The following is a 20,971-nucleotide window of genomic DNA, read 5'->3' on the forward strand; positions in this document are numbered from 1 at the left end:
TTACGAACATTTCAATCATTCAGCACAAAGCAGGGCCGCAAAACCTTTTTTTCTCTCTGAAATAACATGGACAACTGTGATGCCTATTCTTTTATTACTGCAGCAAACAATATAATAAATTCGTTACAAATAACTATAACTGATCCAAGAAACAAATTCACCAAAGAACATATGGGAAAATTGTCCCCCAAACTCTCGGAACTTTTGGGAAATATAAGTCTGGTTGCTGCCAAAATGGGCTTTATAGAAGGAGAACTTAAGACGCATCAACGCATATCGGAGAACCAGCCACTCCAGCCTCCGCCCCAGTCCCTGCCTAGTGGGGAACAAATAGCCCAGATGTGCCAAGCAGCCGACGAGTTGGAAGAACGGAAGGTTAGAGCAAAAAACTTAATCATCACAAATATGCCCGAAAGTGTCAAGATAAAAAACATTGACCAAATTAAACAGGACAACACGGAAATAATAAAAATTCTCAACAGAATCGATAACACGATTGATGAAAACTCTGTTGATGTTTTCCGCATTGGTGTAGTAAAATCTAACAAAATCCGGCCAGTAAAAGTCATTCTTAATGATCCCTTAAAAGTTTCAAATATATTGCATAAAAAAATATAACATTGACAAACACTGAATACAGAATTTACTCCAACCAAACTCCTCTACAAAGGCAATATCTTAATGATCTCAGACAAACTCTGGCAAACCGTAACAACAAGCCGTCGATAGTAAAAATTGTCCCAAAAAACTAGACCTAAGTAGCCGAAAATGCCGGTCCAAATGCCCAGACGTGATTAAAATCTACTACCTGGATATTCGAGGACTTCGTACAAAACTATACGAACTAAAAACAACAGTACCTTTACATGGACACGATATATTTATCCTTACCGAAACATGGATCGTCCCAGAAATAAAATCTCCAGAACTTGGTTTTACAAACCACAAGATATTGTGGTTAAGCGCTATAAGCGCTACAGAAATTCAAAATCTAGTTCTAAATCCAGAGGAGGTGGAGTTCTGATAGCAATTAAGGAAAATTTATCAGCGAGAAAACTAAACACGGAAAATACTTCATTGGAACAATTATTTGTACAAAATGTTACCCCCATGGAAAAAATCATCATTGGAATTATACAGCGCCCTTGAGGTGATTTTGCACAAAAACGGCGCTATACAAGTCATCCAATTATTATTATTATTATATAAATACCGCCAAACTCCGACATTCAAACTTACAAAAAAAATTGTGAAGACATTGAATTCCTTAAAATAAATAACGTCGGCAATTATAATCTTCCCAATTTGAAATGGAACTCCAGTGACAGTGGCTATATTACTAATGAATGTTCTAATGACCCAGCACGTGAAGTGATAGATATGATCAACTATTTAAATCTACACCAATACAATTTTGTATACAATGAATGTGATCGCCTTCTAGATCTAGCCCTTTCAAACTGCTTTAAACTATGTGTTGAAATTTCAAACGATCAGCTCGTACCGTACTGTATAGATAATCATCATCCTCCCTTACACATTGTAGTAATTGTGTACACAAACAAACCCCCATTGAAACAAACAACGCTCAACTTCAAAAACGCCGATTACGATTCTATTAACTATCAACTCACTAATACAGCTTGCACCTTTTTGACTGATGATGACATTGAACAAACCCTAGAAAAACTTTACCATACATTTTCCAAAAATGTAAAATCTCATGTCCCCTCGTATATACCAAAACATAGAACATATCCAATTTGGTTCTCTAAAGATCTTTTACTATTACTCAAACAAAAAAAAGAGTTACATAAAAATTTTAAACTTACCCAACCGATGACTACTTAAACTTTTCAGAAACGAGAAAAAATGCAAATCACTATCCAAACGGTGCTATAAAGCACACATCACCTCCATTGAGAAAAAAGCTCTAGGATCAAAAAACCTGTGGAACTTTGTTAAAAAATTAAACAATGAAAGTACCGACTACCCTCCCACAATGCATTACGATAGCAAAATAGCAAATAGCACCATTGATATTGTAAATCTTTTTGCTAATCATTTCCATAGCGTATACGAAGATGAAATATCAGATAACAACGTACCATCGTATGTATATCATATTTAATATTTATGTTCGAAATTGTAAATGGTAGTATAGACAGTCCTGATTTAATTAACCTCATTGAATTTCATATACCCACGAGAGCTACTCGTTCTAAAATTTTGTTTAAATGCAACAATATCAGGACTGAGTATTCCAAACACTCGCTTGTACCTAGGTTGCATGAAGTTAGTAATAGATACGCAGATGTGGCAGATCTATTTAACTGCACGCAAGGTAGGTACAAGAGGGCTATGCTATCAAATCTTTTCAATCAATATTAATTTAATCTAATTCTACCTTTTTTGCACTATACAAACTTATGTACTTGTATCTCTTGTTTACTTACTTACCTACTTACTCTCTAATGTCATTTCACAATCAAATGCCACATATATTTGTAATTCTTTTTTTTAAATATTTTAACTGTGACATGTTATCATTGTTTATGGTATATTTATACCGTTGATATTAAATAAATAAATAAATAAATAAAAAATACAATACACTTACAGAACTACCGCATTACACGGGAATCATGTCTAAACAAAATCCTTTCCCTCGACTCTAAGAAATCTGCAGTCCCAGATAACATACATAACACTCGCCACACTATTCAACCACTTACTTTCTTCTGGACATTTTCCAACCCGTTGGAAATCTAGTTTTATTACCCCTATTTTCAAAAAATGTGATGACACAGACATAAAAAACTACCGTCCTATATGTATACAATCAACACTTGAATTTATCAAAATCAAAAATTTTGAATCCCTTGTTCTCGATATAATGTATCCATCAATACTCAAAGTAATTGATAAAAACCAACATGGATTCGTTACTGGAAGGTCAACTGCTACTAACCTGCTACTCTACCACAACTATATTGCGGAATCTTTTTCCAACAAAAAACAAGTACACAGTATCTATACAGACTTTTCAAAAGCTTTAGACAAAGTATCAATCAGTATCAAAGTACGTATTAACTTCAAATTACACATACCTATTCAACACATAAACAATACATTTTTACTAAATACACTTAAAATACACTCCCTAGAAAACAGAAGAAAAATAAATGGCCTTACTTTTTTATTTAAGATTATTAACTCCAAACTGACTGTTGTGAACTCCTGCAATTCATAGATTTATGAGTACCTACTCGAGCAACTAGGCAAAATATATTATCCTGCAACAATAATTTTAGTACTAACTATCACATACATGCAACTATTTCTCGCTTTCACACACTTGGAAACAAATTCACACATCGACATATTTAATATAAGTTTGCCTGTGTTCAAGAGATACCTGAATGACATTTTTATGTAGCATATTTAAAGAGCAATTGTTACGAACACAAAAAAAGAGAGAAGAGAGAAAAAAGGGATTAATATCTACCTGGAGTAAATAACAATAATCAACGTAAAAGAAAAACTACATAATAAGTCAAACATTCACATAAAAAAGTATGTTGTAGATTAAACATATAATGTTAGCGAACATGATGTTAGAAATTTCTGATTTAAATTTTAGTATGGAATAAATGAAAATAAGAATAAATGTTAATAATCTAGCTGGAACTAGCTGGGGATGTGACGCCAACACGCTCAAAACAGCATCTATTTCCCTTGTTTTCTCAACGGCTGAATGCTGTGCTCCTGTATGGGCTAGAAGCGCCCACACTTCCATGGTAGACGTTCAGGTTAATGCCACAATTCAAACCATCAGCGGGACTTTAAAATCTACTCCTCTCCCTTGGCCCCCGTACGTCTTGCAAACATAACCACGCCAAACTTCAGAAATTGCAACACTGAGATAATACAAGAAGGCGCTGCAAAAAAGCGCATTACCTTTGCACGAAGATGTCATCTCCCACCCGGCATGCCGCATGAAGTCCCGAAAGCACTTCTGGGCGGAAGGAGAGAGGCTCTTCCGATTACCTCTCACCCCAAAAGATAGGTGGAAACTTAAGTGGGAAATGCCCACTTTATACAGGACCCCACCGAGAGACAGCCTGAGTTCTCATTGCCACGCAAAACCTGGTCCGCGCAAAGCCATCAATAGGTTCAGGTGCTCCCCCCATAGCCGCTGTGCCTTAAAGAGTTGGCGATGTGTGAATGTGGTGCGGTGCAGACCACCGAACATTCATTCCCCGGCGGGATTGATGAGGTCCACATGGCAACGCCTGAGGCCCTAGACTAGCTCGCAGACCTAGATACCCCCCTCTGACCCCCCACCATACGAAAGAAGAAGAATGAAAATATCAACAGAACTGAATTTATTTCCAAGCCTATTTAGCCTATTCCATTTGTACTGGGAATTAAAAAAGTAGTTTTAGTTGAATGAACAAAGAACAACTTAGGAAATCTCGTGGTACTCGGAAAGTTAGTTTGGTTGCAAGTCAGATATATCCATTAAGCTATTAACCAAATTGATTAAGAGTACCAAATCGCTCATGGTTCTTCTACAAGATGTGCCTGTTAAATCGAGTAATTTAATTTAATTAACATAATTAATTTGGTCAATGGGTAACGATAGTTTGAAATTGATGAACCTTAAAAAAATATGTTGAACTCTCTCAATTTTAATTTGATATGCTGTATACTATGGGAAATTGTATTCTAAATTACTTCTTACCAAGGCAGTGAAGAGTATCTTAAAAGAAAATAGTGACGTAAAATCTTTTAATGTTCTTACAATAAATCTCAAACATTTCACAGCTTTATTTGTTCATTTTTCACACTTCATTGATGTTTGGGACAAATTTTTATCAAATCTAGATCTTTGATATGAGACATGTTTTTAAGAGGAACATTATTGATGCTATAATGAGACATAATCGGAATTCTATTTCTAGAGAATGATGTATATTGACAATATGAAAAAAAAAGATTTATAATTACACAACTCCTGTAGGCGATCAAGGTTACATTGAGGAATATTACAATCATTGATGCAAGTAACCGTTTGGTACATTTTGAGGTCATTTCGGTAAACAAGATTATGTTTACTCCTTCAATTTTTCCGTTCCTCTTAAGAAATCCACGTAAGCAAAAAATAATAATTTGATCCTTTCGCGTTGGAAAGAAATGGCGAAGTCTCTGAATGTTATGAAAACCTGTAAACAATCATAAAACAAATACAATAAATTTTTTTTAAATGCTCCATAATTCTTACGGAATTTTGCAATCCTTTGGGATACCAAATTCCTTTATCCTCCAAAATTATTCTTTAATGATTGCAAAAAATAAAGCGTCCGTTTTATTCAGAGTAATATGCTTACCACATTGCCTGGTTAATTAATAACCCACGTTGTTTGCTTGCGTCATTTAAATATTCAGAAAAGCGGAATTGGAAACATTTCAAGAACGTTCCAATTTACGCCAATGAACGCCGCTCCGGGAAAAAATTTTTGAATAACCAACACCCCTTTTCATTTGTCTCCCCAAGCTGTTCACTACGTTTGGTGACTTAACAGAGGGTGCCCGGGTGCAAGGGGTGAGGTTAGTCTCTCCAGCCGGACTCTCTCTCGACCCATCGCCTTGTGAGAGGAATCGGTTGGACACATTGATCCCCAGATTCCTACGCATCTCTCATACCTTTTTTCCCTTCCGAGAACTTTCTCTCCTTCCTTTCCCAAAAAGAACCTCCACACAGCATCCCCGAACATGATGTAAGCCTTGAGGTATTTTTTTTCCTAATAGCCTCTTGTGTGGAGCTAATGTAAAAACAAAAACAAAAGTCCATCTGACAATTTGTTTCACATTTTTTCTTATTGTCTTCTAAGCTCTATCTATAATATGCGTCATGAAATGAATTTATTGTATTTATCATATTACGAATAACGAAGATATTTACAGGAACTGAATATTTAATATTTGTTGCTAATAAAATAGCAACACCGGAAATTAATTTTCATCGGTCCTGTTTTGAGAGAGAAGGTTGTAAAAAGGGTAGTTCGGCTCTTGGAGCCTTTTAACGAGTCTCTTGAGTTTTTCACGTCTTATGGGTCAGTCTTAGATACCGGAAACTCTCGTGTCTGAATTTTGAATTCAAATCATGATAATTTAACTTCGGAAAATGTATTTTAAAATAGAATCAAAGTTACATAAGAATAAATCAATCCGTTGGTTTTCGACATGCCTTGTCCTGGCTGCAGTAGAACAACGCTAGTGGTAAAGTAAATTTAATTATTGTTACAATTTTTTTTTAAATAATAATTATAAAATTTGGATGACTTTTATAACGCCGTTTTTGTGCAAAATCACCTCAAGGGCGCTGTACAAATTTACAATACATTTCTACAATGATCTATGTTACAACTAACTATTTATGGAGATAATATACAGTACAATACTTACCTGGTAGGTCACTTGAGATTAACACTTAATTAAAAATAACTAATTGTTTATAAGCGAAATTTAGAAACAGGATTTAGGAAATAATTGGAAAATTGTATATAGCTGGACTTTCTCTCAGGAATGGTATATTTAATTTAAGGGTATGACAGCTTAAAAAGGTAAGTTTTTATTTTAGACCTGAATTCTGTTGGACTTGTCATGAATCTTAGTTCCGGGGGGAGTTTATTCCAAGACTTCGGCCCAGATACTCCGAAAGCGCGATCACCAAACTTATTATTTGGCTTGCGTTTAGGTTCCATCAGTCTGCCTACAGCATGTTCAAAGATCTGTTTTAGCTGATATGGATTTAAAATCAGTAAATTCAGCGCCCTTGAGGTGATTTTGCACAAAACGGCGCTATACAAATAATCCAAATATTATTTTAAATTAACTTTCAAATTTGCCTTCAGAGATTAAACCTTTTCCTAGAAGCGCAGAGTCATTTTCTAAAATATATGTCTTCAAAGGGGGAAAAATTCAAATGTAGATCTTCAAAAGACCAGTTTTATTTATGAAACTCACTGTGTTATTTTTTCGACCAGCGGTGAGCGGTGAATTTTCAATCCGGCCATCACCAAACTGAAAACACCGTAAATAACTTCCGATCGAGCCAGTGCGGAAAAATGATTACTTTGCAGTTTGTAATCAACGAGCAGGACAGTTCAAAACCATCCCTTTCTGGATGTAAAACTTCCAGTATGTCACATTTGTCTGTATCGCAATATTAAATAAAATTTTAATAAAAACATTTCACTTTTTACACATTAAAAATAAACATTTAAATGTTATTGTTTACTACATAATTTACATAAGTACATTTTAAATTTGCTTGCTGATCGAGCATATAGTTTTTTTTCTTAAATATATACATTCTATGTATTTACTAATGTCAAGCTATTGCGAAGGAGATTGTATATGTGTACACCCTCATGGCCTATGTTTCTTTTACCACTTTCAGTATTTGCTGAATGTGTATATAGTTTATTAATATATTGTCTTGTGTAGTGTTCATGTACTTGTGACGTTTTATAAATGTTGTGTTCGTGTGTATTAATCCATGTTTGGTTATTAGATTAATAAGCATATGTTATATACGTACAGTTTTCTGATTTTCAGTAAGTTCGTTTCTTGGTATACTGTGATGTATGGTAATAAGTTGAGTATTTAAGCGATAGATGGCGCTAGTCATAAAGCTTACTCCAGAGTCCGTCAGATGTCGCTAGAGTTTAACAGATGCTTGTGAGTTTATAGTGACAGGGAATAAGCTTCTCGAACGAGAGAATTACCTACCCTCGGGTAATGAACAGTGTAGCTAAATCCAGACCAATTATTTGTAACGTAATTTAACAAAGAGTTCCCAACCCTTAAATCTGCAAAGTAAGATAGATATAACAGTATACTTTTTTGATGGTTTTTTTAAATAATAAAACTGTTTACGTACAACCGACATATTTCGTAAGTTATGCTCACCTTATAATGGTTTAAAAATTAAATTACAAATGAATGATTAAAGATCTAGTTGGAGAAGGTTTAAATGCTTTTTAACACTAACTTACGATCAAGTCAATTTATTAACACATATTAGCTTCTAGGTTTAAAATAGAAGGAGAAGAAGATACTTGTTTGTTGATCGAAGCCAAGTTATTTATTTATTTATAAATTTTCGGAAAATCGACAGTTTACATTTATTTCAGTTTGTACATAAGTATATATGGTCAAAATAAAACCAATTATGGATTTCCTTCTTGTGAATTTACCTCTACTGAGACAGCATAATAAGGAATAATTAAATTAAATTTGTAAAAAAGGAATTTGAAATCAAAAATTTATACAAAACAAAAGATTATATAAAACGAAAAATTAGAAAACAAAACATTTATAAATACATTTATTGCCACGGAGAGAGATTGTAGATGTAAATCAAATAATAATTGAAATATAAACAAAAGAGGCACAACATTATTCAAAAACCATCAGAGAAATATTAATTTATAGACCTCTTGTATTTGGTAAGTTCGTAACTCAAAATATCCACCTTTGATAATTCGCTATTGTAATTATTGCGTAGTCTGTTCAGGCAATAATTCTGCTTAGAGTTCGTTTTGCATTGATCCACCCTGAACAGGACAGAAGAGCGTGTTGAACCAGCATATTATAACATTTTTAGGAGTAAAATATCACAGTATTGGCAAAATCCGTATTACACTACTTCTGGTGTCTCGAGTACAGTCCGATGCCCACCAATTGCGAAAATGTCAACATAATAAATACTGTAGATATTTTGGAATGTTTTATAAAAGGCATAATTTGGTGTTGTAATCTATTATAAATAATCATTTTGAATATTTTTGCTATCGTTGAAAATACGGCTATAGGTCTGTAATTCTTTATATCAATCAGTCTTTAGTCACAAAATTTTAAAATTAAGCTTACACGCGTGAGTTTCCAAGAATCGTGGAAACAACCAGTCGATATGATAAGATTAAATATACCATGTAGAATCACTTTCCGAAGTTAGAGCACTTTACTCTGGATACCTTGAATAGTTAAGTAGATGACTAGTGGTCTTTGACATATAAGTAATCATGTTAGGGGATATTCTCCCGCCATGTCAGCTTTGTCAGACTTTAGAGTCCGAAAACAGATATTTACTTCTTCTCAGCAGATTTGAGAGCTCCTCAGTTCGAGTAAAGTCTAGATACAGTAGAGTGGATATCTGGCTGTACACTGGTCGGAAGTAGTCCGAAAAAGTCTTTCAGGATTGGAAATAATTTCCATCCCGTCGCTCAAGTTGATAGAATGTTGATTTTCTTTTTGGGATTTAATAAAATCCCAAAATAATTTGACACCTTCCTTGATCCCAAACTGAATTATTTCTAAATGTTGACGTTTCGCGGCTGCAATATCGTTCTTAAGCTCAGAGTGTAAGGATATAACTTCTTTTAACACAGCAAACTTATTTTGTGGCACCATTTTAATTGAAATTAATGAACTATTTAGTTTTTACCACTTTTATTGTTTATAAAAACCAACAAGTTTCATGATCAACGCTCACTTCTTCAGGGTTTTAATAATATTAATTATAAATAATAGACATAGACAATGGTGTCAATAGAGAAATAATAGACATAGACAATGGTGTCATTAAAAAATAATAGACATAGACAATGGCAACAATGAAAAGGTGAGAATGGATAGGGGAAAAAGGGAGGCAATATGGAACAATTTACAAAGGGAATAGGTTTAATATTGGGTCATTTAAAAATAATTTTTGATTGTTAATAATATTCAATTTTGCATTCACACTCTTTTTAATCTCTAAAATTTCTAGTTTATCCAACTGAATGCCATTGACATTACAACGTATTAATTCTATTCCACTATTGAAGTTAAGGGTATGGCTAGTTTCCAACAATTGGTTGAGCAAACCCCCGTCATTGAAGTCCTACGTCGCATTAAACGAAGGTAATTTATAGAAAACTACTGTAGATGATGAGTTGGCATTGATATAAGGGTGTGCAAAGTGAAAAATCTATATTTTTAATGACAATTGATGTCTGAATGTTTGCAGTTATCCAATATACTTCTAATATAAGGTAAGGTTTTCTTACAGTAAACAATACTAATACTCTTTTCTCAAAATTGTGTTTCACTGTTATTACATGCCTCAATCCTCAATCGTGCGTTCAATTTCATAGAAAATCTATAAATGCCTTAATAAAAGTACCGAACATATCCAAAAAGGAACAAACAAAATCTTGCTAACAGAAATGCTTCATTTCCATATTAATTCCACGAAATATTGGCACGTAAAAACCTAATATTGTTGTCGAAGTAAATGCCCCTCAAACCACTTGTAAAAAGGGTGGAAAACAAGATTCTTGATTATATATTATTTAAATGTGGTTGAAAATAACCATGACCACTATTAGCATCATATAATCTAACGTGGAGGACTTATAAACATAATTTATTATACATACTCGTATATTCACATATTATGTATGTACAGTGTTTAAATAGTAATTATAATAGAAAAAGCATTTTATTGACCGATAAACGAATATCTGCATTATTACTGACTAAAGAAGACAACATAAATACAAATATGTATGTGTGCAGATAAATCAGTTCTTCAAACAACACTGAAATATGTAATTAGCTGAGATCAATTCGTAGCAATCGATTTGAAAGGAAATCGTTCTGCAGCGAAAGCAAATAAGCCTAAATTCTACCCTTAGAATGTGGGGTTGAATATCTTTACATAATACATTTCAAACATGCAATTAGCTGCGATCAATTCGTAGCAATCGATTTGAAAGGCAGTCGTTCTGCAGCGAAAGCAAATAAGCCTAAATTCCACCCTTAGAATGTGGGGTTAAATATCTTTAAATAATACATTTCACACATGTAATTAGTTGAGATCGATTTGAAGCAATCGATTTGAAAGGCAATCGTTCTGCAGCGAAAGCAAATAAGCCTAAATTCCACCCTTAGAATGTGGGGTTAAATATCTTTAAATAATACATTTCACACATGTAATTAGTTGAGATCGATTTGAAGCAATCGATTTGAAAGGCAATCGTTCTGCAGCGAAAGCAAATAAGCCTAAATTCCACCCTTAGAATGTGGGGTTAAATATCTTTAAATAATACATTTCACACATGTAATTAGTTGAGATCGATTTGAAGCAATCGATTTGAAAGGCAATCGTTCTGCAGCGAAAGCAAATAAGCCTAAATTCCACACATAGAATGTGGGGTTAAATATCTTTAAATAATACATTTTACATATGTAATTAGTTGAGATCGATTCGTAGCAATCGATTTGAAAGGCAATCGTTTTGCAGCGAAAGCAAATAAGCTTAAATTTCACCCTTAGAATGTGGGGTTAAATATCTTTAAATAATACATTTCACACATGTAATTAGTTGAGATCGATTTGAAGCAATCGATTTGAAAGGCAATCGTTCTGCAGCGAAAGCAAATAAGCCTAAATTCCACACATAGAATGTGGGGTTAAATATCTTTAAATAATACATTTTACATATGTAATTAGTTGAGATCGATTCGTAGCAATCGATTTGAAAGGCAATCGTTTTGCAGCGAAAGCAAATAAGCTTAAATTTCACCCTTAGAATGTGGGGTTAAATATCTTTAAATAATACATTTCACACATGTAATTAGTTGAGATCGATTTGAAGCAATCGATTTGAAAGGCAATCGTTCTACAGCGAAAGCAAATAAGTCTAAATTCCACCATTAGAATGTGGAGTTAAAAATCTTTAAATAATACGCCATGTCTTTTCTAGAGCTCAATCACGCCCCTGATTGATGTAGGGCTGGCGATAAATACTCCATACCGTGTAATGGAATGAGAAAAGTCAACGAAAATGGAAATCATAGATCGAAGTGAAAAATAGGTGGCAGACTGAATGATTGAAGCACCGTAGAAATGAGATCCGAAGAAAAAGATTGTATTTGTAAAAACGGGCTTTGGGAAAGCTATGAGATAAATCCTTATTTTATGGCTGCGCCTATTTTAATGGAAATACCACACGAGAGTCCCACTGCTCAAGATCAGAGAAGGAATGAAATTGGCAAAGGAGTTTATTTAAAGATTTAGGAAGGTTGTAGATATTCAAAATTGGTTGGTTGATAATCTTTTTTTCTGGTGCCCTTTCTTATCGAATATTGATAATATTCACCCTGCAGATTGCAACACGGAACTCTACGGAACCTCACTTCTACCGGTAACGGATATTGCAATTGCACAAAGTTCTACAATTTCCTCGACTTCACCTGGTTATCTGGGTATCTGCACATTGTAATTTAGGTTATTTTCAAAGATGACTAAAGAAAACATTAAAAAGTTTTATTTAAATAAAATGTCCAAACAAAATTGATTCCATTAAAGATTCATGAATGCTTTGGAGTAAAGCTAACCGAAAACAACAATTGTAATTTTGAATAAGGTACAATAACAACAACTTCGAGAAGTTTCCTAGTTGTCGAAAATTTATAATATGCCTGTCAATGTATATCAAAGTTACCAGTACATATTTAAGAAGCGACTGTTACACGCGCGAGAAACTCGACGACTACTTTAATTTATTAACGATCGTTGTAAAGTCAAAACAATTCATAATGTAAATTCATGGATGGCCAGATCTCACGAAAAAAACCATAGGTTGTAGACAAATGTACAATAGATTCTCTTATAAGCGATACTTCTAATTTTCGATCTAAAATAAATTTATAACATTGAAAGATAATCCAGATTTATACCCAGTATAAATAAGATTTACCCAGTATAAATAAATAAACAAACAAACAAAGTTAATTATTATCAAATATAATATGTTCTACTACTATCTAAGATATTTTTTTGTAATTTAAGATAAATTCTACTGTAATCCAAGATAATTTTTTTATAATTTATGATAAATTCTACCATAATCTAACATAAATTCTACTATAATCTAAGATAAATTTTACTATAATTTTAGATAAGTTCTACTACAGTCTAAGATGAATTCTTATATAATTTAAGATAAATCACACTTTAATATAATATGAATTCTACCATGGTCTATATAAGATGAATTCCTTTACTATAATTTCGTAGTTACAATAATTCTAAAATAATGGCATTTTAAATTGTTACAATAGCTACCATTTACCTCCACATTTTAAATTATTTGATAAACAGTGAAATCAAGGTGGAGTCATTAGCTGCAGTAAGCAGTTCTTATTTTCCAGTTATATGTTTCACGTTAATATTTTGTGGAATAAAATTAATTAAATCAAATGACCAAACCGAACACCGAACCCCAATTGCTGGAGTGGATATCCAATCACTTTAATCATCAAAAAACATTTCCTCTCTCTTATACTTATCTTGTCCGGCTTTCTTAATGAATTATGTTCTTTCACGAATGTTCTTTCATAAGTATTATATATTTGTTTTATCCTACTCTTTATCTATCTCTTTCAAACGTAGAAATATATAATGTTTTTATGTTTGTGCTTTTCGTGTACTTACATATTTCTTACATACAGGGTGTCGCGTAAGTAGTGGATAACCCTTCACCTACGGATGGGGAATCCTAAGGTCGTTTTGAAAAATTTTGGCTGTCGGCGATTGGTACATTGGTGATTGGGTGAATGTACCCCTTCCTGTAAAAAGCTGCGTACTCACCTGCGAGCTGAACTGTTACGTTAATTTATCAGATGTGAACGGGTTGTTCCCGTGATCGAGTTCAACTATTTTCGTAATATTAATAGTAAATTATGTTTACGAAATAATTAAATTTTTCGAATTTATCTGAAAGGCGGCACATATTTGAACTGCTTGTATTGTATAAAATTAATTAAATAAGGTTAATTCAAGATATGACTGCCCTGAGGCAATAAATTTATTTTCGTTATATGTACCTCCAAAGCATATATTATTTCACAACAATAAGTTTGTATTCAATTCTGATGGAGAGACTACATAGATTGGGAAATTAACTAATAGATGTTGCTGATATTTTCGGTTTAAATTTTGACGTATTCAAAGCCATATTCGCTCAGCACTTTTTAGTTAATCTAAATAACTAGTAATTATAATTTATGAATATGCTTAAGTATTCACAATTTATTTTTTTCTCGTTTTTAATTTTAAAGGGTTCCAGCGTTTACTGGTCATATATAATGGCGTCCACATTTTATGAAAGTATTTTTTATCTTTTTTTCTACCATGCGGAATTAACAGTATTTGTTTTAAGGCTAGCATTACACTTGTAAGTTTTTTCGTAAATTTACGACTTCTAGCCAATGGGCATCTTGCATTTTGAAAATCTAATGCGCCCATTGGCTAGAAGTCGTAAATTTACGAAAAAACTTACAAGTGTAATGCTAGCCTTACAAAAAAAAAGATGTATATAGCGCATTTGAAATACACAGAAAACATTGCAAACTGTACAGTGTTGAAAGTACTGAAGGGAAAGTTAGTATGATAGTATTTTAGCAACTTAATTGTATTTTATGTTTTATTATAAAATAAAAAAAACCTCTTTTATTTATGTTATACTTTTCAATTCAGTTTAATTCATAATCGTTAAGTAAAAGCCAAATGGGGGGTTAATAAATGAAAACAAAATATTTATACCTATCTAAGTATCTTTTAAAAGGTGCGCGGATAAAAATAATCTTGTTAAAATGTGATACTATGCTACTTTACTGATAAAATATTGGTCATTCAGAATATATTTTTGCATTTTCACATAAACATTGTACATTTATATATGGGATGTGTGGGATAGCACTCTCCTCCCCACATCGTGTAATAAAAAATATTATTATTATTTCGTCGAGAACACGTGTTCTTTTCCTAATAAATATCATGACATAATGCGACAACATCAGTATGTTAATATTAATGTTTGTATGAACACATGTTCCGCCGTCCTAATAAATCAATCACTTTTGACTGATACTTTGTTACTAACTCTGTCTATTAATTCGTCGAAGGCCTGCAGTCCCGTTTTAACAGTTAAATTAATAATTTCACCAAATTTTCAATAAATTAACAATACATCACATCAGTTGATATTATTTATTGAATTAAGTAAACAGAAAATTCAGGTCCTAAGGGATTGGTTTGTTGTTTGCAATCCAAAACACACAACATGATAATAGTTAGCTTATCCAAATACTTGTAACGAAACCAAATATCCATAGGCGGTATTTTCCCCAGCGTATACAAAAAAAAATCCTTTGAGAATCAACCAGAAATGTACCTCAACCTTCAGGAAAGTGACGCAATACAAATACTCCTACCGGAAATACGTGGCACTTGTCCTTTGATGGCATAGACACATTATTGATACAAAAACAGAACCTTCTTTTTGACAACCTCCTTCTTCCATGTAACTTATTGACACTGGGCCCGGATGTCACAGTTGAAAGCAAGAAGACAGCAAATCAAAAGATCTGAGAACTAGTTTGTCAGTGGTTGAGTTAACCAATACATCGAGTTCCCTAGGCGATGTGGGTTGTAACATTTTCGGTTTATAATAGTGATAGGTGTTTTTTTTTTTTTTTTAATTTTGCCAGATTATTCGTAACCCGGGAATATTTGTCTTTCTTTCTACAGCTTTTGACGTATCACAAAAAAATCATTTTAAGGCGAAACCATGTGTTTTTGGTTTGAAAATTTGGTCGCCTAGAAATATTTCAGATGCTTTAATTAAATACTGCGAGTAGAATACATCCTGGCCTTTGAAATAATCGAATATTTTTTAGATAAATCTTTTTATAAGCCCAGAAAAAAATAATGTATAAGGCCTATGAAAACTGCTTTAAAGTTCAAAATCTCCTACCTACGAACCCATTTTCGGATATAGTTTTATTGTATAATGTGGCAAATTAAGTTATTTATAAAATGATCGAAAAACATTTAAATATCTGTGCCTGAACATCCACAAAATAAAATAAAGTGCACTTTTTGGCCATGTTTTTTACATGCATAAATCAAAACAGGTGGATGGTGTTAAGCGGGAATTTAAGCCTTATCGAAATCTACATAAGGTGTGTTATTGATAGCGGCTCGATTCAAAATATTACACAACGTAGTGCATCGCCTTAATGAAAAAAATAAAGTTTTTTTCATCTACTCCTGTTTTATTCCAGCATATTTGGTAAAACATAAATATAATAAATGTCCCAAAAAAAGGATTTAATTTTAATTTTCCATGTACAACCTTATTATTTTCAGCAAGATGGGACATCTTCCCACCATCATCGTGATGTTAGAGCTTATCTCCATGAAAATCTGCCGAACAGATGGATTGGGCGAAGAAATGCCATCGGATGGTCCGAGAGCTTTCCAGTTCGTACGTCTCTGAATTTTTTCGTGAGGACTCATCAAAGATAAAGTTTATCTGTCAAAGCTGGCAACAGTCGATCAATTAATGGCTGAAATTTTATATAGAAAAGATTCGCTACGATTGCGATTCCATTGCTTAGCGTTATCAGAAATGCTTGGAAAAAATCAATTTGAACATTTACGTTGATCTAAAAAATTCTACATCTGTCTTCTTTAATTTATTCTTTTAATCTGTAATACATCTAAAAATATACTCTTTTTATAATCACGCAAAGTGTGTTTACATTTTTTGGGACATTCTGTAGATTTAACCTTTCCTTTACGGCGCCTTAAATCCCCTGAGCTTAGGTGCTGTGTACAGTGTGTACTGAGGACAGGTTGTTTCAGAGAATTGGAACAATTTGTTTCAATGGTTATGTGAGAGTTTTTTTCAAGTTCTGTCAAGTAACTGGCCTGTAATGACATAATAACAGAACTTGAATAGGAAATTCACAGAACTCACAAATGAACGTTGAAAGATAATGAATTGTTCAAATTCTATGCAACGACCCATCCCTAGTACACTGGATACACAATTATAATTTTGTCAAAATATGCAGTTTACATTTAGTACTTGTGTAAATCATTTAGCATTTTAGACATATATAACACATTAAAAACAAAAACAATGGATATTGTACGATGTACTTGTGCGTAAAGTTGAATCCACAAATCCATAACTTTGTAGATTAATCCGTATAAAAACTATTAATTATTATTTTTTAATGATAAACCAATGTTTATAAGACAATGTTTTTTGTGCATAAAACAGAGGATAAAAAAATTATTATAAGCAATAATTAGTCGCCTGAAATATCAATACAAATTGAAAATATCTCCCGAGTAAAAAAATATAATAAGTTTGTTGATTGAAGTACTAGTATATATTGAATTATTTGGCGTGTTGGGAAAAAGTCGTAGTAGCTCAGTGGTCCAGAGCATCTGACCGGACATCAGAAGGTGCGGTTTCATTTCCCGTCGGTGGCATTTATTTTAACTTAGTGAATACTGCACAAGCGTCCCAACTTCTCCATACTGTCTAGAACGAATGGCTCTATGGTATATGGCAAGTCGACGCTTACACCCGTATTCAGAGTCGATCCTTAAAGTTGTCTAAGTCAAGTGTCAGCCTTACCTAAGCAAAGGTAAGAACCGTCCTTACCTTTAACGCTTCTATACAGAGTCCACACTTTGAGCTTCCTTTCCTCAGGTAGAGACCTTTTGTCTACGCCGAAAGAAAGGTGTGACGTCATCCGAAACTTGTCGATGTCCTGCTTCTACGGAAACAACATGCCCCGTTTTGGGACAATCTGTGTGTTTATCTATGCTGTTGTCTATGGATTTAGTTCAAGCGTCTGTCGTAAATAAGTAAATAACATCGGCCTGTCAAAAGTCTCTGTTACATCTTCAGTTGAGTGTCTCGAAAGTTTCCTTTTTAAACAATGAATTCTCGTATTATAATCACGCCGAGTGAAAGGCAATGTTTATTAGATTTAATAAACACATATCCTGCCGTTGCCAGCATTTCGACTAATCATCTGCAACTTGGCGAGAAGAAAAATGCGTGGGCCAAGTTGACAGATGATTTCAACTCAATCGCCGGCAATCAAAAGGTTTGTATCTTTTGTAATTGAAATACTAACTAGCCATCACGCCGTTTCCCCACAGGGATACTCTTTTTTCATTCATATACATACTCTTCTATTGTTCCGATTCCGTAATACTATTATAATACTGTATTATTGAATTCCTTCTTAGCGGACCCAAGCGCAGCTTAAGAAATGCTGGGACAACATTAAGTCAAAAAGGAAGATGGAGCTCTGCGAGGAAAAGAGGAGCAGGATGAAGACGGGAGGGGGCAGGCTGTCGCCAACTGTCTCTGATGAGCATCATCCCGTTGACAGCGTGCTGGACTTGGCCACCAACGTTGAACTGAGCTTTAGCAACGACAGCGATCGCGGTTAGTTTAAGAAAGTTATGTGAAATATTTTGGCTACTTGTTTATTTAACTTTGACCTTATTTCTTATAAAGTATTGTTTAAGTTTCAGATACCGCTGTGCCCAGCACCAGCACGTCTGCTTTATTCAGCATGCCATGGACTGACCAGTCGACGGAAGTGCCGGTGTTTGGTAAGTCAATTTTTGATAATATAATTGATTCTTATCAATTCAAAATGTGATTTGTTGTTAGATGGTAGTGTTCGCATTTCTCTGTAGGAACTTATTACATAATTTTATCAGTTGTCATGCTAAATCTTAAATAATTTTCGAGATAGAAATATTGCAAAAGTGTTTTTAATTTTCAGATATAACAAAAACACCGGAGGAAAGTTCAACGCCCCAGCTCAAGACGAAGACACGTCGCATTATAGCCAAGAAAGGTGACTATATTTACCTCTCTATTTGCTGTGATTACTTGCATTTTCGTACAAAGGTTCAAATAATGCTCGGAGTTCGGAGAGCTTTACTTTAACCTCTCGTTTTCCACCATAAAGAAAGAGGGGCCCTGTTGAAGATGCTGTGTGGGGAATGTTTTTGAGGAAGGAGTGAAAATGGGTCTTGAAGAGACCAATGTTGTAGGAGGGAGGAAAAACAGAGGCCAGCAAATCGTTCCACAGCCGAGCTGTTGATGACAAATGTCATCCGTGTACATGCAATGAATATGCTAATATCGATCACTTCGTCGGTAATCTGGCCTCATACAAAAGATGCATTAAACTTAATTTGTTTGCTAGTAGGTACCACGATAATACATCATGTAAACATAATATGCCTACCAGTACTGCACTCCAAAACTATTTAATGTACTAGAAATCATAGGTACTTGAAAAATTTATCAAATCGGATGACATAATCCAGGATTTCTTACTTTTTATATTTAAATCTTTGTGGGTACCTTTTAGAGATAATTTATATTTCTACATTTTTACTGTTTTTTTTCTTACTTTAAATTTTAATTTTTACTTGTAATTTATAGTTTGCACTTTATATTTACTTTACACTTACTTACTTTACTGTGTAAATAAATAAATATGTTGGGCGCGTGTTTGGCGTGTTTCCCGACTGTGCACTATGTCATGGGGCACAGAGTGTTATTTACACAAATAAACCTGTTATTTACATTGATGACTAATCAGCTTGCAATTTTGTGTTGTTTCACTAATCAGCTTGTAATTTTGTGTTGTTTCAGACTTGATACCATCTAGTGGGCAGGTGGTTCGGGACGAGGGCCAAGTGCGTTGCCTCAGAAGCACCAATCTAACAAAGTACGATGAAGAAATGCACGTAGTAAGGATGGAGACTGCCCGGGAGCAGAGAGAGACTGCCCGGGAGCAGAAGGAGACTGCCCGGAAGCAGAGGGAGACTGCCCAGGAGATTGCCCGGGAGCAGATCGAGACTGGCCGGGAGCAGAGGGAGACTGCCCAGCAGATTGCCCGGGAGCAGATCGAGACTGCTCGGGAGCAGTCGAAAGGAGCTCGTCTGCAGAACGAACTTATAGAACTACAAATAAGAAGAGCGAAGGCAGAATTGGAAAAAGAGCTCGCCAATAAATAAATATGAATAAAAAATATATTAATCTCCAATAAATGTTTTATTTATTTTCCATTCTGTTTCAATTTTTTTGATAATGGACATTATTAATACATACATAGGTATATATTTAAGATAAACCCTTGTGCTCTTTCATAATTCAATACACAGCATAATTATAACATATTATAAAAAATATGACTTCACTACTCATTACATTAGATAAGGTGTCCTTTCACAGCATGACATTACACAGCACAATTACTATGCATTAAAAAATATGACTTCATTAGTCATAACATTAGATATGGTGTCCTTTCACAGTTCAATACACAGCACAATTACTATACATTATATATGGTGTCCTTTCACAGTTAATTACACAGCACAATTATTATACATTAGATATGGTGTCCTTTCACAGTTCATTACACGGCACAATTACTGACGTCACTATTCATTACATATATGGTGTCCTTTCACAGTTCATTACACATCACGTAAAATGTCTTTGGATAAATGCATCTCTTATCGTTCTGCCTGAAGCAGACTGCACCACCGAATTGACAGGTATATTTATACCCTCAAACCGCCCAAAATGCTGGTCGTTTGACGATATACATAAATTATGCAAAATGGCACACGCAACGATAATGTTTGTAGTATTACTTAGTTTATTTTCTAATTTCCTCCTCAGACAAGGAAATCTCCTCTTCCATACACCAAATAATCTTTCGACTACATTCCGTGTGGAAATTTGCGCCTTATTATATTTTTCTTGCCCTTCATTTGCAGGATTTAATACTGGTGTGAACATATAATTTGTCTGGCCATATCCGCTGTCCCCGAGAAGAATGCCTGTAATCCTTTTCTCCTCAAACTTTAGGCGGCACGCGCTGTTTTGAAATATCCTGGAATCGTGGGTAGAACCAGGCCACCTGGCAACTATGTCCAAAAATTCCAAACGTGGACCTGACACAGCTTGCACATTCAAGGAGAACCATCCTTTCCTGTTGCG

The 20,971-nt window shown here is 34.0% G+C and overlaps 1 protein-coding gene across 1 annotated transcript; it reads left to right on the forward strand.

Annotated features, from left to right (window-relative positions):
- The first annotated feature begins 17,511 nt into the window (after nucleotides 1-17,511).
- Nucleotides 17,512-19,977, forward strand: LOC149418446 (uncharacterized). The gene is made up of 5 exons (XM_089639111.1): nucleotides 17,512-18,035; nucleotides 18,181-18,382; nucleotides 18,472-18,552; nucleotides 18,729-18,803; nucleotides 19,613-19,977. Exons 1-5 carry the CDS (start codon nucleotides 17,865-17,867, stop codon nucleotides 19,975-19,977), a joined length of 894 nt encoding a protein of 297 aa, XP_089495237.1. The 5' UTR covers nucleotides 17,512-17,864.
- The last annotated feature ends 994 nt before the right edge of the window (nucleotides 19,978-20,971 follow it).

Source organism: Hesperophylax consimilis, chromosome 13 (assembly GCF_061612785.1).
Source record: "Hesperophylax consimilis isolate HC1 chromosome 13, BYU_Hcon_1.0, whole genome shotgun sequence".
Taxonomy (NCBI): domain Eukaryota; kingdom Metazoa; phylum Arthropoda; class Insecta; order Trichoptera; family Limnephilidae; genus Hesperophylax; species Hesperophylax consimilis.

Excerpts from the sequence above, each read along its gene's own strand:
- LOC149418446 (XM_089639111.1), top strand. The coding sequence starts at position 17,865 with ATGAATTCTCGTATTATAATCACGCCGAGTGAAAGGCAATGTTTATTA. Across the intron at positions 18,036-18,180 it reads CAATCGCCGGCAATCAAAAG|CGGACCCAAGCGCAGCTTAA; the intron begins GTTTGTATCTTT and ends ATTCCTTCTTAG. Across the intron at positions 18,383-18,471 it reads TAGCAACGACAGCGATCGCG|ATACCGCTGTGCCCAGCACC; the intron begins GTTAGTTTAAGA and ends TTTAAGTTTCAG.